The sequence below is a fragment of the Myxocyprinus asiaticus genome, chromosome 18 (genome assembly GCF_019703515.2).
Source record: "Myxocyprinus asiaticus isolate MX2 ecotype Aquarium Trade chromosome 18, UBuf_Myxa_2, whole genome shotgun sequence".
NCBI lineage: Eukaryota > Metazoa > Chordata > Actinopteri > Cypriniformes > Catostomidae > Myxocyprinus > Myxocyprinus asiaticus.
Genome location: NC_059361.1, coordinates 29427591 through 29453967, shown reverse-complemented (window position 1 = coordinate 29453967; position 26377 = coordinate 29427591). Strand labels below are relative to the sequence as shown.

The window sequence follows — 26377 nt, the reverse complement described above, 5'->3', positions numbered from 1 at the left end:
AGGTCTCTCAAAAACGAACAAAACAAAGCATCTCAGTTTTCCATAGGCAACTATGAGGCAACCCCCGCAATGGCTGCAAATTATTGAATTATAATGAGGGGAAGATATTGCAGGTTGATTGATGCTTTTAATTCATCCTTAATTGAACTTTCTTAATTACTCCTGTGTGTGTGTGTGTGTGTGTGTGTGTGTGTGTGTGTGTGTGTTCTGCTTGGCAGGATCTTATGCAGGGGCTGTGATAGCCATGCCACTGGCTGGAGTATTAGTGCAGTACGTGGGCTGGCCCTCTGTGTTCTACATATATGGTAAGTTTAACATTGTTTCACAGTATATACAATTTAATTGTTCCACATTATATACTGTATGTATGTGTGTGTGTGTGTGTATGTATATGTATATATATATATATATATATATATATATATACACTACCGATCAAAATTTTTGAAACACTTATTCTTTATTATATATTTTTTTTCTTCACATTTTAGAATAATAGTAAAGTCATCAAAACTATGGAATAACATAAATGGAACTATGGGAATTATGTTGTGACTAAACAAAATCCAAAATAAATCAAAACTGTGTTATATTTTAGCATCTTCAAAGTAGTCACCCTTTGCCTAGAATTTGCAGAAATGTACTCTTGACATTTTCTCAACCAACTTCTTGAGGTATCACCCTGGGATGCTTTTTAAACAGTACTGAAGGAGTTCCCATCTATATGTTGGGCACTTATTGGCTGCTTTTCTTTATTATTTGGTCCAAGTCATCAATTTCAAAAACTTTTTTTTTGTAATTAAATTTTTGTTTTGTAATGAAATAAATTAATATGGTGGCACAATTATATTTTTGTCTACAAAACTAATTTCAAACATTTAAGCATACACCTTCAGATCAAAAGATTTTTAAGATCATGAGAAACATTTCAGTCAAGTGTTTCAAAAGTTTTGACTGGTAGTGTGTGTGTATATATATATATACAGGTGCATCTCAATAAATTAGAATGTCGTGGAAAAGTTCATTTATTTCAGTAATTCAACTCAAATTGTGAAACTCGTGTATTAAATAAATTCAATGCACACAGACTGAAGTAGTTTAAGTCTTTGGTTCTTTTAATTGTGATGATTTTGGCTCACATTTAACAAAAACCCACCAATTCACTATCTCAACAAATTAGAATATGGTGACATGCCAATCAGCTAATCAACTCAAAACACCTGCAAAGGTTTCCTGAGCCTTCAAAATGGTCTCTCAGTTTGGTTCACTAGGCTACACAATCATGGGGAAGACTGCTGATCTGACAGTTGTCCAGAAGACAATCATTGACACCCTTCACAAGGAGGGTAAGCCACAAACATTCATTGCCAAAGAAGCTGGCTGTTCACAGAGTGCTGTATCCAAGCATGTTAACAGAAAGTTGAGTGGAAGGAAAAAGTGTGGAAGAAAAAGATGCACAACCAACCAAGAGAACCGCAGCCTTATGAGGATTGTCAAGCAAAATCGATTCAAGAATTTGGGTGAACTTCACAAGGAATGGACTGAGGCTGGGGTCAAGGCATCAAGAGCCACCACACACAGACATGTCAAGGAATTTGGCTACAGTTGTCGTATTCCTCTTGTTAAGCCACTCCTGAACCACAGACAATGTCAGAGGCGTCTTACCTGGGCTAAGGAGAAGAAGAACTGGACTGTTGCCCAGTGGTCCAAAGTCCTCTTTTCAGATGAGAGCAAGTTTTGTATTTCATTTGGAAACCAAGGTCCTAGAGTCTGGAGGAAGGGTGGAGAAGCTCATAGCCCAAGTTGCTTGAAGTCCAGTGTTAAGTTTCCACAGTCTGTGATGATTTGGGGTGCAATGTCATCTGCTGATGTTTGTCCATTGTGTTTTTTGAAAACCGAAGTCACTGCACCCGTTTTCCAATAAATTTTGGAGCACTTTGTGCTTCCTTCTGCTGACCAGCTTTTTAAAGATGCTGATTTCATTTTCCAGCAGGATTTGGCACCTGCCCACACTGCCAAAAGCACCAAAAGTTGGTTAAATGACCATGGTGTTGGTGTGCTTGACTGGCCAGCAAACTCACCAGACCTGAACCCCATAGAGAATCTATGGGGTATTGTCAAGAGGAAAATGAGAAACAAGAGACCAAAAAATGCAGATGAGCTGAAGGCCACTGTCAAAGAAACCTGGGCTTCCATACCACCTCAGCAGTGCCACAAACTGATCACCTCCATGCCACGCCGAATTGAGGCAGTAATTAAAGCAAAAGGAGCCCCTACCAAGTATTGAGTACATATACAGTAAATGAACATACTTTCCAGAAGGCCAACAATTCACTAAAAATGTTTTTTTTTATTGGTCTTATGATGTATTCTAATTTTTTGAGAGAGTGAATTGGTGGGTTTTTGTTAACTGTGAGCCAAAATCATCACAATTAAAAGAACCAAAGACTTAAACTACTTCAGTCTGTGTGCATTGAATTTATTTAATACACGAGTTTCACAATTTGAGTTGAATTACTGAAATAAATGAACTTTTCCACGACATTCTAATTTATTGAGATGCACCTGTATATCGATCTGACATATTGGTTGTGCTCTTATCCAGGTGTGTTTGGCATTATATGGTATACATTCTGGCTCCTGTTAGCTTATGATAGCCCAGCGATACACCCCACCATCAGTGATGAAGAGAGGACATATATAGAGACCTCTATAGGGGAGGGAGCCAGTTTAACGAGCGCTACTGAGGTATAGTCTAAAACCCTTTAAAGACCTTTGTGTTTCTTAACATGTTTTATATACTAATATATATTCAGATGTAGTATCTTGAAACGTTTTTGTAGGGATGTTTACCAACTATTAATTAATTGCTTTAATCACTCTATAGAAATTCAAAACTCCCTGGCGTGAATTCTTTACATCTATGCCTGTTTATGCCATTATTGTGGCAAACTTCTGCCGCAGCTGGACCTTTTACCTCCTGCTCATTAGTCAGCCAGCTTACTTTGAAGAGGTCTTTGGGTTCCCCATCAGTAAGGTGGGCTGTTACATGTGTTAAACTACAGTGCTGTCTATGATTTAAATGGTAGCTGAACTGCTGAACAATTCTCTATAAAATAACTAAATAATGTTGCTCTATCAGGTGGGCATTTTGTCAGCTGTGCCCCACATGGTGATGACTATCATAGTACCGATTGGAGGCCAGCTGGCTGACTTCCTGAGGAGTCGGAAAATCCTCTCTACTACAACAGTGCGCAAAATCATGAACTGTGGAGGTAAGCGAAGTTCCCCAGTACCGTTAAGTGTAAATGAAAAAACTTTTTCAAACAGGTTTCGTGAACACTACCCCATCTGTCATTGATTGAGCTAGTGTTCCGTCATATAATATGTCATTATCTACAGGTTTTGGCATGGAGGCCACGTTACTGCTGGTGGTGGGGTTCTCACACACACGTGCAGTGGCTATCACATTTCTCATCCTGGCTGTGGGCTTCAGTGGATTTGCGATATCAGGTGACACATGAGACAGGTGTCAGTCAACAGACTCCAGTCATTTTCAACGGCTGTGTCCAAATCCTTGCTGCCTATCTGCCTGGTTAGCCAATGACTTAAAAGACAGCATTTCTTTATAAAGGTACCTCATAAGGAAACTGGTTTTAGACCACCTTCCAAGGCACCATAATATCACATGTGATGATCAAGAACAAATTCAAGTGAGCTTTAGCCAAGAAAATATTTTATGACTACAATGCTTATTTCTCGGAACAAATTTTGTGAAATTTTGAGGCAGAAGATCAAAATAAATATTTATGAATTTATTTACTTCTTTCAACTGCTCCATCAAATACATTTTTTTTCCACCTACCACAAACCACATGTACAGTATTGTGGGATATCATAAGTAGCGAAGGATATATCTATGCTGCCATCAAAACTGACCAGTTGAAGGTGTCTTAGTAGACAGGATGTTATGCAAACATTGGATACAGACGTACCTAGATCTTAAAAGGCAGCATATTTCAGTTTTTGAACACAGCCAACATCATCCATTCCCCCCTTGCTGATACTGTTTGTTTATGCAGGCTATATACTGTATTTTGCATATTGTGATTCTAGCCTTCTCTCCAAAATATGCTTAAATAATCGTTTTGCAATTTCTTCCTGCAAATATATTGTGGATTTACTCCTTATTTGTGCGATTATGCATGTGGGTCACTCATTTATAAAAATAGTTTATATTGCATGATACATACAACCTGGTTTTACAATACTGCTTTTTGATATTACAGCAAAGAATGTCTACAGATTTAAAATGCGTCTCTGTTCTGCAACACAGGTTTTAACGTAAACCATCTGGACATAGCTCCTCGCTACGCCAGTATTCTTATGGGCATCTCCAATGGAGTGGGTACCCTGTCTGGTATGGTATGCCCTCTCATCGTTGGAGCACTCACCAAACATAAGGTATTTAACTTCTCATCTTTTCCTTGTGAAAACTTTTAAAGTATTGTTTTTAATCTCAGCTAGATACAAGCCTACACCCCAACATAAAGCTTCCTTCTTTCATGTTGAAATTATTAAATTATTAATAATTAAGCTCAGCATATTGGTTAAAAAACTGATCAGGTAACGTAAATGTTCAAACCCCAGGGGGATCCATAAAGGATCCATAAAGGGTGTCATTTGGACACTTTAGCCAAACTTTAAATGTATAATTGCCTTTGTATTATAGAACAAAATATGGCTAAGAAAAGTGTGTAATATTCTGAGAAAAGATCTAGCAACATTTGCAGATCTCATTTAGTTTGATAATTTGTATCTAATGCAATGACATTTTGCATTTAAAATCATTGCATTTCTTTGCCTTCAACAGACTCGCCTGGAATGGCAGCATGTTTTTATCATTGCCTCCATGGTGCATTACACTGGCGTGATCTTCTATGCCATCTTTGCCTCTGGTGAGAAGCAGGATTGGGCTGATCCTGAGAGCACTAGTGATGAGAAATGCGGCATCATTGGGGAAGATGAACTGGCTGATGAGATGGAGCCCAGCAGTGACAGTGCCCTGGCAACTAAGAAGAAGACCTATGGAACCACAGACAACTCCTCAGGCCACAAGCAAGGCTGGAAGAAGAAGAGAGGGGCGACCATGCAAGACGATGAAGATCACGGATCAAATCATTATGAAAATGGGGAATATCAAAACCAGTATCAATGACATTCTGGACATCAAAAGCCTGCCCCCTTATCCAAAGAGTGGTGAGGTGTTGGAGTATCTATTCAGAACACTGCAAAGAAAACCACACCCTGGGACAACAACATTCCATTTGACATTCAACATAGTTGAAGAGTATATTTTAGTTCCTTAATAATTTCCCCCTGCTGCAGAACCTGATGAAGGTACAGTAACATGAGAACTACAGTATCAATGATCTCTGCATAGTTATTTTGATGGAGATCCTTAACCTTAGATCTGGAATGTACATGCAGTTGCTCCAAAAATAATTTGGACCCTTGAGGCACGCTTAAAATGTATGAATTTCATTCATTAGATAAAAATCAAACCAAGTGGATTTGCAAAGAAATGATGCTCGACCTTTTCTCAGAACTAACTTTTCTAAGGCATTTTTGAAATATTTAGAGGAACTGACTTCAAAGATCCACTAAAGTTTATGCAGGAGTCCTAGCATAGTAACCATGGATTTAGTTCATCATATTAACAATGGACATGTTCCACTACGTTTGACAACCAAATTGTGTCCAAATAAAGTTTTATTTTTTGAAACGAAACTTCTTTTTTTTTAAATTCTTTGCTTGAAAAATGTACTTGTGCTATTTTTCTTTAAAGTAAATGCTACTTGTTTTTTTTTTTGTTTTTTTTTGTTTTTTTTTCATCTAATACATTGACATTCTTACATTTTTTAAGTATCCAAATACTTTTTGGGGACACTTTAATTCAGCCTAGTAACTTAACTAGAATAAATAAACGGATACGAAAGAACAAATGTGCTTTAAAGTTAAACAGAAGACCAAAAACATGTCCGAATAAATTCATCTCCATTTATATCCCAATTTTGCTCCAAAATCTTTTTGTATTTACAGTACTTCTGGCTGACAGCAGAATATGCATCATTTATTTTGTATTTTATTTTCCTTTGCTGTCAGCTATGCAAAGTAAGCAGATGTATAGTGCTTAAACAGGTTAGGGAGTCACAATATTTTTATTTGAAAAACCCTCTCTCCGTGCCTCCATGGCTTTTCTTGCATGCAGTTGTGCAACCTCCACAGACCTCTTTGGTGACTTTGATTAACAAGTCTCAGAAAATATAATTTACTCTATTATCATGGTACAAGTTAATGATGGTGTGGTCTGAAAAAGGAATGTATATTTTATTTAGTATAATGCCTTTTAAAATGCATTTGTCCATTTAATATCTCACAGTTCAGTAAGTTTATCATGTGCTTGGATTGGTGTTAATGTTTGGTTGAATTCATAATAATTAAATGTCAAATTCCTTTTTGAAATGAATTTAGATAACATCTTACAAAAACAACCCAAAATGTGCCTAATTTGTTTTCTTTTTTTCTTTGCACAATACCAGAGAAAAGACATGTCATTGCTTACATGGATGTCAAGATGATTGTTTGAAATGTGCACTATATTATACCATTGCATTACTGTAACTAATAATGTCTATTTAAATGTTTATTTGTAGGAGAATAAAGAAAATGCTTTCAATTGAATTTTTCTTTTTAATATTTAAATGTGCTAAAAATAATGGAAACATAGTAGGCCTAATGTTTAAAGACCTCATGAAATGGCTTGACAAGTGCCATTTTCTTTCCTGTGTTTCCAAATGAAACAGAACGTTTCGGTGGGACATAATAAGGGCTCACCCCCAATTTTTAAATAGCTAATGGACCCTGTGAACCATGATTTGCTATACTTGCTATTGCTAGTTGGTGGCAGGTGCTAGTGGAAAGAGATATTCTTATTCTAGACAGCATTTTATTGTATAAAAAATTCAATAAAATGTAAATTTTGATCTTATTATTATTATTTGCAAGAATAGCACCAAAGCATTCAATTCTGGTTACTTGTTTTAGTCTTAGTAGTGTCTCAGTTGGCCTACTATTGCATTAATTTAATGTAACATTAAACTGAATATTTATTTATTTATTTTTGTTGGTTTAACTTAATTTAATTGTGGACATAGGTTCCACACAATGAAAATTACTTTCTTTGATATAAAATTAAATTGTAGGTTCTACTCAAATAGCCTGTGTAACTAAACTTATATTAATTGAACTTAAATTTAATCTTTTCATATAACTCCACTGAACCTTACAGCTTGTTGCTAACTAGCAACAGACACATTAGCATAGTGCATAACTGTGTAATGTATAAAAGGTATGGTGCTGTTGAAAGTTTACATATCCCCAAACAGTTAGATTAAGATGGTCCATCAGTATTCACTTCCTGCGAAAAACAACATACACTGATTCTCAGGAGTAATGCGCCCAACCTCGAACTAACCATTAGCTCCACTCTTCTCCACAATGGTAACCTCCCAAAAAAATTAAATATGAAACTCTTCTAAATCCCAAAATAACAGAACATTAAACAATAACAAGTCTCCCACTTGTTTAATTTTGCATAGAAAAACATTAAAATAACAATTAATTTTAAAATGTACTCTCCCAATCCAGTTCCATGCAAAGCATGCTATGAACTTTAAATCCCCTGCATGGATTCAGCAATACATTAATGCAACAAATATTACTCACACAGACCCAACATAATTAGATAAAGTTAACAGATGGATTGCACACAATAAAATTAAGTTGAGATCAAATGCTAAAGAATTGTGTTGCATTAGCTCATTTTAAATAAGTGAATTGAGCAAGCAGTAAAAATCACATTGAGTGAACACCGTCCGTTAGAAGTCTGAATACATTTGAACATCTTATAGCAGTGTGAGCATATCTGTGTTGTATGCAATATAATTATGTTCTTAAATATTAAGTTGATTTCAAGTGTACTTGTTTACTATTTTCAGTTCAGCTGCTTTTCCATTTTGTGTGTGTGTGTGTGTGTGTGTGTGTGTGTGTGTGTGTGTGTGTGTGTACCTTTCAATAAAGTAGCCTGTTGTGGCAGTACCATATGGACAGTGATGCTATCAGATGGTAAAACCATGGTATTAAATGATTATCATATTTATGTACCATGGTATTTACATGGTAATCAAATGTATATGTCCAAACAACATGTAATGCAATGTTCTTTTTGGCTTTCATGTTCTGTTAGTGTTTTGGTTGCCTGCACTACAGAATTGTTCAAAAGCTGCATACAGGTGATGAACTTAATAACGACCTTCTTCATTGCTGGCCTTTGGTGATTTTGTTTCAATTGATTGTAGATAAATATCCACTTCATCCAGCGCTATTTTTGCTGTCTGTGTCCAAACTAGTATCCCGTTGTTGTTGTTGTTGTTTAGCTGAGTGGGAAACCGCTCCAAACAATTCAGTGCGTAAGCAAACGGTCCAAAAGTTTCATTGAAAATAACCTACTCGTGAGTGAGTGATTCATTCTCAAATTGGGCACGAGCATCGATTAAAACAGCCAACAGAAACACATGACATGATGATTGCTGCTGAAATGGGAAAATGTTTCTCAGGACAGTGTACTGAAATTTCACACATCAGATAAAGATTCATCAGTAGGATTTTACAGGGGTACAGAAAAAAAAAAAAAAAAAAGATTCTAGCAAAGCCCATGTTTATTGGTCCATTCTCCCAGAAAAAAAATACTGAAAACTTTAAGTGCATATATCTGCTAAAAGTGTTCGGTGCACACTAGCATATAAATGGCCTCAAAGCTCATCACAAAAATAAAATAAAATAAGCAAAACTAAAATTCACAAAACTCCAATTTTGATTTCAAAAGGTCTTCTCATGAATAATTTATTATCTTCATCACATACAGACTATAGCTGCAGTTGCTCCTATATTTAAATAGCATCTTCCATTATTAATGAGCTAAGTGTGGAACAAATGAAACTGAAGTAGATGTTACCAAATCTTTTCACCGTCCGTTCTTTCTCGTACTGTGCTTTGAGAGAGAATAGAGGCTTTTCCAACAGCTCTTATAAACTTGTTTAAGCTAGGTTGCTTAAATTGGCTCACTGTTGGGAAGTATTAAAACTCTCATGGTTTCTGTCATGTGGGAGTAAACATCCTTTGCGTTATCTCTATTCTTAAACACATATGTTCAATGTAGAATTTAACAGTGTGGTACAAATTAGCCTGACCACCCAAAGCTTCATGGTCCAATCACTCCAATGCACAACTATAGTAGTTGGCAACAAATATTTCAATTATACTTGAGTAAAAATTATATTATAATATATAATACACTTCATTTACAATAAGTACCCATAAACATGCTGTCATACACACAACAGATGGGTATTTCTAGAAATATGAGATGATATTAAAGGGATAGTTCACCTAAAAATGAAAATTCTCTCATAATTTACTCACTCCTGAATTGATTGGACATATATTTTCAAATTACATGCAGGCAACGAAAACTCTCTCATAATTTGTAGCGTTCTGGCAGGCTGAAGACAAGAACAGATGAAAACAATGGCGAAGATGATGTGGACCCCAAGTGCAGTTTGAACCAGACTTAACAAAAATAGAAAACAGATATCCAAAAACAATGAGTTTAGAAACAAGGTGATCAAAATACAGCGCTCACCAAACACCAGTATACAACATTAACATCTGACCAAAACTTAATCAAACAGAAGGCATTAAATAGACAAACAAGGGAAACCAGATAATAAGACAACCAGTGACAAAAAAAATTAATAAACAATATAACACACTAATAAAGACAATGAAACAAGAACCAATGACAAGACATGACCTATAAACTAAAGACCAATCATAACAGGACACATGACACAACAGGATGATCTCATGACAAGGACAGGAACCAGGAAGGTAAGACAAAATTCAAAATAAAAGGAAGATTCCAATAACACATGAAACCAGAATAACATGAAATGACATAACTAAAAGGAATACGTAAAAGCATAACTAGACACGTTACATCGTTTACTCACCCTCATGCCATTCCAGATGTGTATGACTTCCATTCTTCTGCTGCTTCTGAACACAAATGAAGAATAGAAGAGTATTTCAGCTCTGTAGGTCCATACAATGCAAGTGAATGGTGGCCAGAAATGTTAAGCTCCAAAAAGCACATAAAGGCAGCATAAAAGTAATTCATAAGACTCCGGTGGTTTGATCCATATCTTCAGAAGCGATATGATAGGTGTGGGTGAGAAACAGATCAATATTTAAGTCATTTTTTACCATCTCCACTTTCACTTTCATATTCTTTTTCTTTTGTTTTTGGCGATTCACATTATTTGCCCATATTGCCACCTACTGGGCAAGGAGGAGAATTTATAGTAAAAATGGACTTAAATATTGATCTGTTTTTCACCCACACATATCATTTAACTTCTGAAGACATGTATTTAACCACTGGAGTCTTATGGATTACTTTTATGCTGCCTTTATGTGCTTTTAGAGCTTCAAAGTTTTGGTCACCATTCACATGCATTGTATGGACCTACAGAGCTGAGATATAATCTTCTTCTAATAATCTTCATTTGTGTTCAGCAGAAGAAAGAAAGTCATACACATCTGGGATGGCATGAGGGTGAGTAAATTATGAGAGAATTTTCATTTTTGGGTGAACTATCCCTTTAAAGAGCACCTATTATGGTTTTTAAACATGCCTAATTTTGTTTTAAAGGTCTCATACAATAGATTTACATGCATCCAAGGTCAAAAAACACTTTAATTTTCTCATAATTTAATTTGCAGCATTAACGTTTTTCCCAGTGTCAAAAACGACTCGTTCAATGATCCGTTCTAAAGGATTCATTGTAAACTCCTCCTTTCAGAGAGCCTACTCTGCTCTGATTGGTCAGATGTCCCAGTCTGTTGTGACTGGTCTACCGCTTAGTGTAGTGTTTGAGGGTGGGTCAAAGCTGTTTGCGAGCAGCCCATGAAGACCAGAGGTGGGGTTTTTTTGTTACCAAATTACGTAGGTTAGTACAGGAAGTAAGTCTGCAATTACTAACGACTCGTTTCAGGTGTTCAGAATCAGTTCTTTCTTTTGAGGGTCAATAACTCCATTTGTCGTGCACTTTTGTGTTTACATTTTTGTAACTTTGCAGACTTTTTTACATTCACAAACAGCTATATAACACACTACATGAAAGGTAATATTTGAAAAACCATAATAGGTAATCTTTAATGCTGTCTACCACCCCTGGAGTTGCGAGTTCGAATCCAGGTTGTGCTGAGTGTCTCCAGCCAGGTCTCCTAAGCAACCAAATTGGCCCGGTTGCTAGGGAGGGTAGAGTCACATGGGGTAACCTCCTCGTTGTCGCGATTAGGGGTTCTTGCTCTCAATGTGGCACGTGGTAAGTTGTGTGTGGATCACGGAGAGTAGCATGAGCCTCCCATGCTGGGAGTCTCCGTGGTGTCTTGCACAACGAGCCACGTGATAAGATGCGTGGATTGACTGTCTCAGAAGCGGAGGCAACTGTGACTTGTCCTCCACCATACAGAGGGGCAGTGGTGGCTCAGCAGTTAAGGCTCTGGGTTACTGATTTAGAAGGTTAGGGGTTCAAGTCCCAGTACTGACAAGATGTCACTGTTGGGCCCTTGAGCAAGGCCCTTGACCCAATATGCTCCAGGGGTACTGTATCATGGCTGACCCTGCACTCTGACCCCAGCTTAGCTGGGATATGTGAAAAAAAGAATTTTACTGCAAATGTATAATGTGTGATAATTATAATTATTATGAGTAACCGCGCCACCACGAGGACCTACTAAGTAGTGGGAATTGGGCATTCCAAATTGGGAGAAAAATGGAAAATAATAAAAGATAAAAAAAATCTGTGTACATTTTTTTGAGCGTAGCCTGCATGTAATTTGGAAAATATGTCCAAACAATTCAGGACAAATGTATTCAACATTCAGGGAATATCAGGGAATAAATAGGCATAATTTATAAAAATGAATTATGTAATTATGTTTTTTGCAAAACATTTGTGTTGCTATTTTGAATTCATTTGAATTGCAATTTAGTAAATTACTCTTCATGTCCTTCCAATTCAAATTTTAATTCAACATCTTGTGGGACATGGCCAATTCAGTTTTAATTACAACCATGCTGTTACCATAAACAAACATTTTTCAGTGGTTATGTTGGTATTCGTCCCTCAAGTTCACAGTTCCAGATCTTCTGAATCTCCAATACAGAATAAAACAGAGTAGTGAAACTTAAGCAGTGTGCATTTGAATATAGTCAACCATCCTTTGATTTGCTTGGTTGACTCTACCATTATGTGTTTATGGGTCTAATTTTAAATCAGTCTAGGAAGAGTTCAAGGTTGTGGACCTTGTTGTGGTTTGTAGTGGCATTCTTTGTATTGTGTCCTTGACAGCTCATGTTTAGCATGTTGATATGAAACCTGTTACTGGTTTTCAGTACTGTTCGATGGTCTTATCTCTACATCTACCTTTTATGATGAAGTGTATGCTTCTAAAACAGTAGGCTGTAAGCATTTTAATTTTAAGATCAACTATCAGATGTCAAACAAAAGGGGCTTTGAGAACTGGTAGCTATTCTCCAAGTTGTCCACGATTCTATAACACCAGTTCTCTGAAACTAGATGTTTCATATGTCATTACAGAGAATGTTGTAGAGATAGCACATTCTTGCATTCCAGTCCTTTTGGTTTGTTTTGGCTTGGGATTATCAAACCCTATATATGCAGACAGACAAACAAAATAAAAAAATGACGGAAAATGTCAGATGATATGAAATTTGTTTTGATAATCCTTAATAAAAATCAACTTAAATCTGCAAAAATAAACGTATTTTGAAAACGCCCCATTCTGTATAGTGCAGCGTGACTCACAGAATAGCTGAAGTACTTGATATAGCATTAGACATTTTTATTGGAGCCATGAATGTGGCCTTCTCACAAGGCCATCCATACACCCCCCTCCCTCCATGCTCCACAAACAGCCAGCAGCCTATATGGCAAAGGTTTTGTTTATTTCAGAGAACTGTCTGTTGACTCAGAATGGCCCTCTCTGGATGGAGCAACAGCCGGTAAATCATTAAGAGTTTGTTTTTAGATCCATTCGCAATCATACAGAGGCACTGGTCTTCATCACATTTTGGAAAAATTACATCTCCCAAGTAGGGTGTGACACAAATAAATGGACTCATGGCATACAGAATTAATTCCATTTTGCAACTATATTGTGATGATTCCTTTAGCAAACTAACAAAACATATATAGCAAATATAATTATTTAGGTTTACATAGAGAAGGCTTAAATATCTGACATGTTATATTTCTCCTAATCTCAAAGTAAGAAACCAAATAAAACTGTAAATATATGTTCAAATTAGCATTTTAGGGTGGAAAGTATATTTTGGGGCAATCTTGGGAATTAAAAGCTCCTATCGAACAGTCAGTCAAAGCTACCAAACATTAAAATTCTGTTATCATTTATTCACCCTCATGTTGTTTAAAACAGTATAACTTTCTTCTATAGAACACAAAAGGAGATATTAGGCACAATGTAAGGGACTGCCAGCCTCAGTCACCATTCACTTTCATTGTATGGAAAAAAAGATGCATTCTGCCTAACATCTCCTTCTGTGTTCATGAGGGTGAGTAAAATGGAGACTTGAAGAATGTTTATTTTTAGGTGAACTATCCCTTTAATTCCAGTTGTTTAACTTGTTTTTTTTTTGTTGTTTTTTTTTTTTTTTGTGCTATTTCATGCAAATGTTACTAGTATCAACATGACATCTTAAAGGACTGTTGCAAAATGTGTCATCATGCCCCTTTATAAAATCATGAGTCACTGCCACAAGTCGAAGTGATTAGTTATCAGGCAAGTTCCTTTCCTTTCCATACTCCAATTTGTATGATGACCAAATTAACCATTTATGCCTAATTTTTTCAAGCACATCATCACGGATCCTCTTTTTGATATATCAAGCTCATCTTTAAAAATGGGCATCAGTTAATTCATAACAAACCAAAATAGGGCTGATTTTTTTTTTTTTTTTCTTTTTTAAAGAAGTTTGAAATTGAATAAGAGGCTAGCACATTATACTCATCCAGTAATTATTGTGCTTACATGAAACTGTGTGTATGTGTGTGTGTGTCTGTGGGGAATGTGCTGGGAAGAAGGGTATGCTGTACTGGTTATCTCCCCCTATTAAGGAGGTAATGCTGTATTTGTAGACCTGTCAGCCAAAGTTTGGAGCTGATGGGAGAGGGAGGGAGGAACTGCTAGTACTCATGAGGAGAAACAGATAGATAGTTTAATTAATAACCACTGTCCCTTTTCCCCATGACCCCATCCACTCAGAGAACTGTCTAGTCGCTACACAGAAACAGCTAGATGCCTATTGCCAAAAATTGATGGTTTTGAATATTGCGACAAAGCCAGAGAGAACACAGCGTCTCTAGTAAAGGAAAAGGTAAGAAAATACCCTTTCTGATATTTTCCTCAAAAATAAATCACCCATGATAGCTTACATTATTACTTTAATTTGGTTGTTGAGGGTAGGGCGTAGAGATGGCAATTTATTGATTTGAAATGGCACTGTGTAATGGAGACCCTCCATGTGGACTGGTATTTGAACCCATGGGAAATTATGGGCTGGATTATAAAAAGTCTTTTGAGGGGACTTTTTAGATGTTTTGACGATGTATTAATCAATATGGCTAATGGTTGAGGCCTGGTGTCATAGTAGTTTGTGTCAATGACAACATGTAATTCAGGGGAATGAATTTACTCTTGCCCACGTACCTTAAATCACGGAGCTGTGACTTTTGTTTAAAAAGAACCAGTGTTTTCTCTTATATTATTTATACATAAGGGAACTGAATAGAACAGCATGGTTGATAGAAAAATGGCATTGTTGCTGGGTGTGCTGATGTTTTCCATCAATATATTTAACAGTGGAATACTGTTAAATACTGTTCATACTGTTTCAAATGAATTTAAGCAGTTATGCTGATATTGATGTATTAAGAACCTTTGAATATTTTTGCATTTCTTTCTTTCTTTCTTATTTTCTCCCCAATTTGGAATGCCCAATTCCTAATGCTCTCTAAGTCGTCGTGATGGCGTAGTGAGTCACCTCAATCTGGGAGGCGGAGGATGAATCTCTTATCACATGGCTTGTTAAGCACGTTACTGTGGAGACCTAGCGCGTGTGGAGGCTTCACGCTTTTCTCCCCACCGAGAGCGAGAACCACACATTATAGCGACCACGAGGAGGTTACCCCATTTGACTCTACCCTCCCTAGCAACTGGGCCAATTTATTGCTTAGGAGACCTGGCTGGAGTCACTCAGCACACCCTGGATTCAAACTCGTGACTCCAGGGGTGGTATTTTTGCATTTCTTACAGAAATGCATGATTACATATGATTTAATAAAAAATTATGCATTTCTTGTTGTAAATTATGATTTCTCAAAAATTATTTAGACACACAGCATACATTAATTAAAGGCTGTACTAAATTTATATGATACTTACATGAGTATCTTAATATGAGGAATCACATTATGATTCTTAATGCATCGTGAGAATTATTGTAGCTTCAAATCTCATATTACCAATAATACATCCACATGCACAATGTTTTTACATCATGGATTAGTTTAATATTCTGAAAGTAATAGTGCTGTAAAGCAATTAAACCCAAATTTCATAGTGCAGTGAATTAAAGCTATTAAAACTTAATTTCAAGTCCCAGTGTGGTTAAAATTCCTGAACAGTAAGCTAATATTAGATTTCTGTTTAGCACACAGGCAAACACAAACTTTGGCTGACATGCCCTCTTCACAAAAGTCAAGAATGAGTGTGAGCATTATAAGAATTTTGAAACCTAAATTTCTGTGTAAATAAATGGATGCACTGCTCTTATCTGAGATTACTGTGTCACAGTTTATATAATCCAACAGAAGAAGGTAGGTGGTTTAGTGATGAGTAGATGATATATAGGGTGAATATCCGCAAAGCCACGGGCCCAGACAGCATTCCGGGCCGCGTCATCAGAGCGTGCGCGAACCAGCTGGCTGGTGTTTTTACGGATATTTTCAACCTTTCCCTCTCTTTGTCTGTAGTCCCCACATGCTTTAAAACATCCACCATTGTGCCTGTTCCAAAACAATCAAAAATAACTTGCTTAAATGACTGGCGTCCTGTTGCTCTGACCCCCATCATCAGCAAATGCTTTGAGAGACTAATCAGAGATTACATCTGCTCTGTGCTGCCTCTCTCTCTTGACCCGCTGCAGTTTGCTTACCGCAACAACCGCTCCACTGATGATGCCATTGCACCTACAATACACACAGCTCTCTCCCACCTGGAAAAAAAGAACACTTATGTGAGAATGCTGTTTGTAGACTACAGCTCAGCATTCAACACCATAGTGCCCTCCAAGCTAGATGAGAAACTCCAGGCTCTGGGCTTAAACAGCTCGCTGTGCAGCTGGATCCTGGACTTCCTGTCAAGCAGACGCCAGGTGGTTAGAATAGGCAGCAACATCTCCTATTCACTGACCCTCAACACTGGAGCCCCGCAGGGCTGTGTTCTCAGCCCACTACTGTATTCCTTGTACACACATGACTGTGTGGCAACACATAGCTCCAGTGCCATCATTAAGTTTGCTGATGACACGACGGTAGTAGGTCTGATCACTGACAATGATGAAACAGCCTACAGAGAGGAGGTACACACTCTGACACACTGGTGTCAGGAGCACAACCTCTCCCTCAACGTCAGTAAGACAAAGGAGCTTGTGGTGGACTTCAGAAGAAAAGACAGAGAACACAGTCCCATCACCATCAATGGAGCACCAGTGGAGAGAGTCAGCAGCTTCAAGTTCCTGGGTGTCCACATCACTGAGGAACTCACATGGTCCATCCACACTGAAGTCGTTGTGAAGAAGGCTCATCAGTGCCTCTTCTTCCTGAGACGGCTGAGGAAGTTTGGAATGAACCGCCACATCCTCACACGGTTCTACACCTGCACTGTAGAGAGCATCCTGACTGGCTGCATCTCCGCCTGGTACGGCAATAGCACCGCCCACAACTGCAAAGCACTGCAAAGGGTGGTGCAAACTGCCAGACACATCATCGGAGGTGAGCTTCCCTCCCTCCAGGAAATATATGCAAGGCAGTGTGTGAAAAAAGCTCGGAGGATCATCAGAGACTCCAGCCACTCGAGCCATGGGCTGTTCTCACTGCTACCATCAGGTAGGCGGTATCGCAGCATCAGGACCCGCACCAGCCGACTCCATGATAACTTCTTCCCCCAAGCAATCAGACTTCTGAACTCTTGATCTCCCACGATCAAAATACATCAGCACTGCACTTTATTACACTTACTCTTATATCTCACACTGGACTGTCATAAATTATATTATTATTATATTATATTCTCTCTTAACAACTATCAACCGACAGCCTGAATGTCAATACAGTACAATACTGTACATTCTATATATACTATATATACTTTTTTATATATTTTTTATTTTTATTGAATAATGTGTATCTATATAGTGCGTATTGTATACTGTACAGTGTATGTTATTTGTATATTGTTGAGTGTAATTATGTGTATAACAGATGTTTAAATTGTGCTGTGTTAATTTGATGTTATTGCACTTGTGTATATGGCTGTGTGACAATAAAGTGATTTGATTTTATTTGATTTTATTTGATAAATGCAACCAGATTGAAAAGTTTGTGGACAAACTTAAGGTTGGCTTGAAAAAGCCTAGTCTGAAATTTTATAGATAGACAGACAGACAAACAGACAGACAGAAAGAAAGAAAGAAAGAAAGATAGATAGATGGATAGATAGAAATATGTGTTTTTCTACTTGGTTGCTAGGCAGTTGCCAGGAAGATAATCAAAAGGCTCTATACTAGCCTGAGTAAATTACCCAACCTGGAAGTCTCTACGATATACTGATGCAGAGATATGTGTTTTTCTAATCGGTTGCTAGGGTAACCCCATCTGGTTTCTAGGCAGTTACCAGGGTGATACTCAAATGGTTCCTTGCTAGCCTGAGTCAAATGACCCAACCCGGATGTATCTACAATGTTCTGGTGCAGAGATATGTGTTTTGCTAATCTGTTGCTAGGGTAACCCTATCTGGTTGCTAGGCAGTTACCAGGGTGATACTCAAAAGGCTCCTTGCTAGCCTGAGTCAAATGACCAAATCTGTTAGTTTCACACTCATGTTAACATTGGCTATTGATGAAATTACTCTGACGTCACACCACAGGAAACCCTGTTTCTGGGTTCTTACGAGCAGCAGATTTCAGGTGGAAATAGGCAGCGCTGCAGTTTAAATAATCTTTTAAGCTTAAAAGAATGTAAACATTTATTTTGTTAATAAAAGTTATTATGAAGGAATATCTATGGTTTACAGTGAAGAAAGTAAATGGGTTATTTTCTGAAATATCGGCAAAACAAGTTTAAACTTGGTTCAGTGAGCCTGTGTGATTATGTCGGACATGTAACATGTTGATGATTACACATCCTCACATTTAACACACTTCTAAAGCCTAAGAAATGTGATATATAAAAATAATAACTACCACTAGACATGCAATATGTGTCTTTACTGCTTAAATTATTAACCCACTGTCAGGAAATACACCCAGGAGAGTAGGATGCAAGTGCAGTTTGGAGTTTTAATGAAGGTTAGGCAACAGTACAGTTCAAACGACAAGCAAAAATCCAGCAATGAGTACAGGCAGAGGTCAGGCGATTGGCAGACAGGGATAATCAGGCTAGAAGCAAACTTGTGGTCAAAAACAGGCAAGGTATATCAACAAGGAATCAGGCAGATCTATGAAGGCTTGGTAACATCTTAGACACAAGGAATAGAGCATATATTTCACAGTGAGTGAAAGTGACAGAGTCTATTATAAAGGGTGCAGTGATAGCTGTGGTGATGATGTGCAGGTGAGGCTGATTAGAACTCCGGTGATTGGGATCAAGGTGATGCATGGGAAATGGAGTGGCCATGTTTGGATGCTGCTGTGACTGATGGGAATCGGAGTTCATGACACCCACATACAATAAATAATAATATTCTTACTTCAGTGTGAACATATTCCATATCAAAACTTAATAACAGCCATTTTGATTGAACAATATTATTTACTGCATTCAAAATAAATGCAAAGACATCATTTTCACAGTATGACATTATTTTTATTCACTTATCCTTTCACAAACAGTAGTCCATGTTCTGCAGTGGTGGAGACAGGATCTGTTCCTCCCGTTATATCGTATGTGGTGGTCTTGATCATATTATCGTTAGATCATATTTGACCTCATATCTGTCACAGTGTCAGCACTTTGGAAATTAAAAACAGCCATTTGTGATCAGAGTTTGCGTGATTTCTTCGTAAAAAAGTTAATATCTACTAACAGCTGCTGCGGGTCAATTGTGTCTAATAGAGCAGACGCAATAACAGTGACAGTGACCCGTGAATTATCAACATTTATGTCAAATCCTGTGTTTTTCCTGATGCAATGATCTGGTGGAAAATTAAAGAAGCCCTAATCTCCAATAATCTGTGGAAAACAGGGTGTTTCAACCCCAAAAACAGCACTTTTTGGTCAGTTTCAGCACAATCTGAGTGAAGCACTCATAAACAGCAGTTCTTTTCTGGGCAACAAAATAACTCGGTAAGGGCAGGGCGGAGCATTTGTTTATTAACAGTAACTTCATCTACAGGAAGAGTGGAACCGATGTTTTCTGTAATTTTCTCAGAACGTTCTCGCAACCCGGTAGCAACTCTTCCACGGCCTGGTACTGGGTCGTGACGCGGGGGTTGGGGACCTCTGCTCTAAAGGTGTTATTACAGGGAACATTTTTCACACCTTGAATGGGAGTCAATATAAAATCAGTCCTGTTCGTAAATCCAATATGGGATGTGGCAGGGCAGAGGGCGGGGCCGGGTCGTGATTCTGCACACAAGGCCCCTATTTAGGCTGATTAAGCCTGAGATGGATAAAGCCGACCGGAGACAGCAGTGCTACACAGAGAGAGAGAGAGAGAGAGAGAGAGAGAGAGAGAGAGAGAGAGAGAGAGAGAGAGAGAGAGAGTGAGTGAGTGAGTGAGTGAGTGAGCGTGTGTGTGTTATGGACAGCTGTCTGGCACCTGTTTATGTTTGTGTCTTTTTGGTTACGTTCATTATTAAACTATTATTTATATTGTTAAGCCAGTTCTCGCCTCCTCCTTTCCACTGAACTGTGTTACACTGGTGCCAAAACCCAGGAAGGAGGAGGGATACATCGTAGTAGAGGACTGCCTCCGATCCGCCCGAGATTGAAGGAGTGGCCGAGGACCAGGCTACGGCGTATCGGAGAACCGGTGAGTAAATAATTTTTTTTTACAATATAAATAATAGTTTAATAATAAACTTAACCAAAAAGACACAAACATAAACAGGTGTCAGACAGCTATCCGTAACACTCTCTCTTTCTGTCGCACTTGATGAGTTCCTAGTGAAACAGGAAGTTTGGGTGGGACATATTGATGGGATTACCACTCTTTTGCTATTCCTACTCATTTCCAGGTGGTATTAGGGGGTAGGGACATTCTCTTTTTTTTATTTTATTGGACACAAATTTGTATATGCCCCTGAGTGCAGAATGAGTCATCAGTATTTTAGTTTCCTGAAAGAGAAGGGGCATTCGTGAAAAACAAGCACATAATCTATAAGCATATGATAATAATCTAAAATTTGATACGCAGATCAGTTCTGTTGTAAAGTCATGCTTTTTCCACCTTTGTCTATAGTAATTTTCAAACTGTGATTCACGCCTTTGTAACATCTCGTCTAGATTACTGCAGTTCACTTATAGAGCACATTTAAAAACAACCAAGGTGCTGTACAATATAAAAATAATTACTACAATAGATAGAACAGACAACAAAATAAAATAACAAGTACTATGATAAAAAACAGTACACAATGTTTATGGAATATTAAAGGCCAGAGAGAATAAGTGTGTTTTTAGAGCAGATTTGAATGCTGAAATTGAAGGTGATAATCTGATATGAAGAGGTACGCTGTTCCACAGTTTTGGACCGGCGACCCTAAAAGTGCGATCACCTAATTTTTTAAGTCTGGATCTAGGCACGATGAGTAAACCAAGATCGCAAGATCTTAGAGTTCTAGATGGAGCGTATGGATGAAGCAAATCTGTCAAATATTTAGGGGCCAAATTGTGCTTTGAAATTATATAATAAGATTTTAAAATAGATTCTATACTTGACTGGAAGCCAATGCAACGTGATTAAAATTGGTGTGACAGACTCGTACTTACGAGTCCCCATGAGAAGTCTGGCAGCTGCGTTTTGCACCAGCTGTAAACGGGAAAGAGAAGATTGAGAAACACAGTTAATAAAGTGCCCGACGTGGCCTTCTGCTGTTGTAGCCCATCCACCTCAAGGTTCGACATGTTGTGCATTCTGAGATACTATATATGCATGTAGATCAGTGAAATTAACCATAGTTTAACCAACTGTATTTGTACTAAAGCCATTGTAACCACAAAATTACCCATGGTTACTAGAATATTAGCCTACTATAGTAAAACTATGGCTACAACTGTATATGAATACTAAAGTTTTACTCTAGTTACACCATTAGTAACTGTATTAAATCTGTGGTTTCCAAAAAACTTTGGTTACTGTTATGGAATTACAGTTATGGTTACTACAATATTACTATAGTAAAGCCATAGTTAATTTTTGAAAGGGTGTCACAACATTAACAATGTGTAGAGCCGAGGAGGGCGGGGCCGGGCTGGAATGAGACACACCCGGTCCCCAATCAGCCTGATGGGGCGCGCGAGGGATAAAGGCGGCCGGGGACGACAGCTCGAGAGAGAGAGAATTACAGACAGCTGTACCGTGTGTTTTTGGTTGTGTGTTGTGTTTAAGTTGTTCATTAAATTATTATTTATATTATTAAGCCGGTTCTCGCCTCCTCCTTTCCACTGAACCCCCTTACACTGGTGCCGAAACCCGGGAAGGAGGAGGGATTCCCGTCGCAGGGTCCTCACACTGCCGTCCACCCAGGGGAACGCCGCTGCCGTTCGACGGGGGACGGAGTAGCCCGACCATCCGGACGCGGGGAACGGCCACCGTCCGCGAGGCGAGTGGGGACGGGACTTCCCGACTGCCTGGAGCGAGGGAGCCGCTGCCTGGGGCGGAGGAGTGCCCTGCCGTCCCCCGGGAACGCGGAGGGGTCGAGAGAAGACCGCAGTCCGCGGGGGGAGGAGGGAAGCGATTCCCCGACCGCCTGGAGTGGTAGGGCTGCTGCCAGGGGCGGAGGAGTGTCCCCACGGGACGCCGGGAACGCGGAGGGGCGTTCTGTCCGCTGGGGGTCGGAGGTCTGACTCCGGTCCGCCCGGGGAGGAGCGGCTGCAGTCCGCCTGAGAGGGTGGAGTAGTGATCGAGGTCCACGCGACGGCGCATCAGAGAACCGGTTTCTTTTTCTCTCTCTCCTCTCTCTCTCTCTGTCGCTCCGTGTTGGCCTTTCCCTCGCCATTTTGTGTTGTTGTTTTTTTTTTCCCCTCCTGTCTCCTCCCAGGTCGAGGAAGGCGGGGACGACCCGCCGGCAGTCGGGGCATAAGGCACGCCCCCCCCACCCCCCCGGAGAGGAAGGGTGGGGGGGGGATGTACGTCATGCCGGGGGCTCCCCGGCCTGAGGCAACGCCGGGAGGAGTGTAGAGCCGAGGAGGGCGGGGCCGGGCTGGAATGAGACGGTCGGGGACTAATTCTCTCTCTCTCTCGAGCTGTATAGACAGCTGTACTGTGTGTTTTTGGTTATGTTGTTTAAGTTGTTCATTAAATTATTTATATTATTAAGCCGGTTCTCGCCTCCTCCTTTCCACTGAACCCCCTTAAACAATGTTAATTAACTTTTAATTTAAATAAACCCAATAAAATAAGTTACATTTAGATTGGTTGTTATTTAGTGTGTACGAACTCCAGAAGCTGGTTGTTTTTCTTTCAATACCTCAGCTAAGCACCTCTTGTCTGAGCGACACGAGTCTGTGACTGCTTGTCTTTCAGCAGCTCTGTGCGTTAAAGGTGCTGTAAGCCAGTAGTTCTCAACCTTTTTTACTCCAAGGCCCCCCATTGTCCAAGACAATATTCAAAGGCCCCAATGTAATCTAAGATATGGTATTACTTCTAGTATTTCTGCTGTAATCATGACAACATTTTATTAAGAGAAATTAGGAATGTCAATAGATGAAATAATGAATTGTGATTAATTTTGTGATTTTCCAGAGGTTTAAATAAATTACACCAACACTCTGTTCCCATGTCTATCTGTCAGTGGATTACCAGCTTTCTGACAGACAGGCAGCAGCTTGTGAGACAGGGGAAACTCACTTCCAGCACCTGTAAAATCAACACTGGTGCCCCCCAGGGATGTGTGCTCTCCCCACTACTCTTCTCCCTCTACACCAATGACTGCATTGCCAAGGACCCCTCTGTCAAGCTCCTGATGTTTGCAGATGACACCACTGTCATCGGCCTCATCCGAGATGACAATGAGTCTGCATACAGAAGGGAGGTTGAACAGCTGCCTGTCTGGTGCAGTCAAAACAACCCTGAGCTGAACACGCTCAAAACGGTGGAGATGATTGTGGACTTTAGGAGGAACCCCCCCCAACACTGTCCCTCCTCACCATTCTAAACAGCACTGTGGCAGCAGTGGAGTCATTCAGGTTCCTGGGCACTACCATCTCACAGGACCTGAAGTGGGAGACCCACATTGACTCCATTGCGAAAAAGGCCCAGCAGAGGTTGTACTTCCTTCGCCAGCTGAGGAAATTCAACCTGCCACAGGTGCTGCTGATACAGCTCAGAAGACTACAAAGGACAGTTCGGTCTGCTGAGAGGATTATTGGTCCCCCCCCCCCCCCTTCAAGAACTATACACTTCCAGAGTGAGGAAAAAGGCTGGAAAAATCTGGAACCCACTCACCCTGCCCACTACCTTTTTGAACTGTTGCCTTCTGGCCGACGCTTCAGAGCTCTGAGCACCAGAACTGTCAGGCACAGGAACATTTTCTTCCCTCAGGCTATCCATCTCATGAACAGTTAAACTGCCCCATTGAGCAATAACTATGTGCAGTACACAGTTTCGTCTTTCTTATATTTATCCAACACATCCAACCTCTTCTGACATTTCATTCCTCTGAGAAAAAAAACAAAAACATTTGCACTGTACATAACAGATTGTATTAGATTTGCACTACCCATGTGTATGTATGTATGTATGTGTGTGTCTGTACGTATGTGTATAATTCGTTTTTATTTTGCATTTTTTTATTATTATCTATGTCTTGCTGCTGTTTTTGTATTGTTGTACACTGGAAGCTCCTGTCACCAAGACAAATTCCTTGTATGTGTAAGCATACTTGGCAATAAAGCTCATTCTGATTCTGATTCTCAAGTCATTGAAGGGAGTTACTGAATTAAAATAAGAAATAGGATGTCAGTTTACATGTTGTACACCTTGATTTTTTAAAGGTTTTTTAGTAGTTAGATTATTATAATATAGTAATTAACTGATTTTAAATCTTTTTAAGTCAAGTAGATTTTAGCCATTCTGGAAATTACACGAGACTGAGCCGTTAAATTAGACACGCCCCCTCTTTCCAAAACAACGCCCTCCAAAGATAACGTGGAGACCAACACCAAACAGCAGAGCAGTGCGTCATCTCACAGTTGTCAAACACAACAGTAGCAAAATATCACCCTCAACTGACAACTGTTATGAATCTGAGTATGATATTAAACCTGCATTCTCCAAGTAGGCATAGTTGCAGCCGGAGATCTCCAAATGAGGGTGGGATCTCCAAAAGAAGGCAGGGTTACTCCAGAAGGGGGTGGGTGACTCCAAAAGGGGGTTGTGCCAACTCATAAACATTCACTTCCACTCATGGTTTAGGTAAGGTAAAGGGCTCCCTATATTTTTGCTGGTGGTTTGGAGCTCCCACACCTTTTTGGAGCTTTACCTGCAGCAATATACGTCTCGAATGATCCTCTTCAACTACTACACAATGACAGCGTGCAAAATGATGGACAGGCAGAGAGCACTTCACATGTTTATGTGGCCTGCGGTCACATTTTTGTTTACATTTTACACAGTCTAGTGCTGTCACAAATACCGGTGAGATATCTCATGACACTAATTTCAGTGATATCTTTCAGGAAGAAGAAACATTTTCTGCATATCATTCTATAAAATAATCGCTTACAGCACCTGTAATATGAGCGAAAAGACAAATAGTCCCCATCCTACGAAACTATTTGCTAATATACTTATTTTTTTCCACTTTGAAGTTTATGATATGCATAATTTTTTAATGGAACTATATAATATAATCAATAGTAAAAAAAAACAAAAAAACATTTAGAATGGATATTTTAATGTGAGGATCGACATTCTTGATATAACATCAGTATCAGAAGTATCGATACTTTAGGATTGATAAATCCATAGTTTCAAGTCATTGAAGGGAGTTATTGAATTAAAATAAGAAATAGGATGTCAGTTTACATGTTGTACACTTTGTTTTTTTAAAGGGTTTTTAGTTATTAGATTAATATAATATAGTTAACTGATTTTAAAACTTTTTATGTCAGTTTTAGGCCCCTTTGGAAGTCTGCCGAGGCCCCCTAGTTGAGAATCACTGCTGTAATCGATTTTAGCCATTCTGGAACTTACAGGAGACTGAGCCGTTAAATTATACATGCCCCCTCTTTCCAAAACACTGCCCTCCAAAGACAGTGTTTAGACCGACACCAAACTGTAGAGCAGTAGGTCTTTTTACAGTTGTCAAACACAACAGTCTGAAAATAGTGCCCTCATATAACAACTGTTATGAATCTGAATATTACATTAAACCTGAATTTTCAAAGTAGGTACAACTGCAGTTCGGAGATCTCTAAATGGGGGCGGAATCTCCAAAAGAGGGCGGGGTTACTTCAGAAAAGGCTTGGCTTACTCTTAAAAGGTGTTGTGCCAACTCCAAAAGGGGGCGTCACTTCCACTCATGGTTAGGGTTAGGGAAACTGTAAGGCTTGGGCCTCCCTGTGTCTTTGCTTGTGGTTTGGAGCTCTGCCTGCAGCTATAACCTTCTTGAATGATCCTCTTCAACTATTACACAATGAGAACA

The 26377-nt window shown here is 39.0% G+C and overlaps 1 protein-coding gene and 1 pseudogene across 1 annotated transcript in view; both read left to right on the top strand.

Annotated features, from left to right (window-relative positions):
- Positions 1–6650, top strand: part of LOC127456229 (vesicular glutamate transporter 3-like) — a 32733-nt gene extending 26083 nt beyond the window's left edge. Inside the window, exons 6-12 of the mRNA XM_051724618.1 lie at positions 219–305; positions 2606–2748; positions 2888–3037; positions 3143–3275; positions 3403–3513; positions 4337–4464; positions 4874–6650. Of these exons, the coding sequence (XP_051580578.1) occupies positions 219–305; positions 2606–2748; positions 2888–3037; positions 3143–3275; positions 3403–3513; positions 4337–4464; positions 4874–5218 (1097 nt within the window). The 3' untranslated portion in view covers positions 5219–6650. The remainder of the gene's footprint in view (positions 1–218; positions 306–2605; positions 2749–2887; positions 3038–3142; positions 3276–3402; positions 3514–4336; positions 4465–4873) is intronic.
- Positions 6651–9966: 3316 nt separating this feature from the next.
- The window catches only part of LOC127456135 (bile acid receptor-like), a 55807-nt pseudogene continuing 39396 nt past the window's right edge, over positions 9967–26377 (top strand).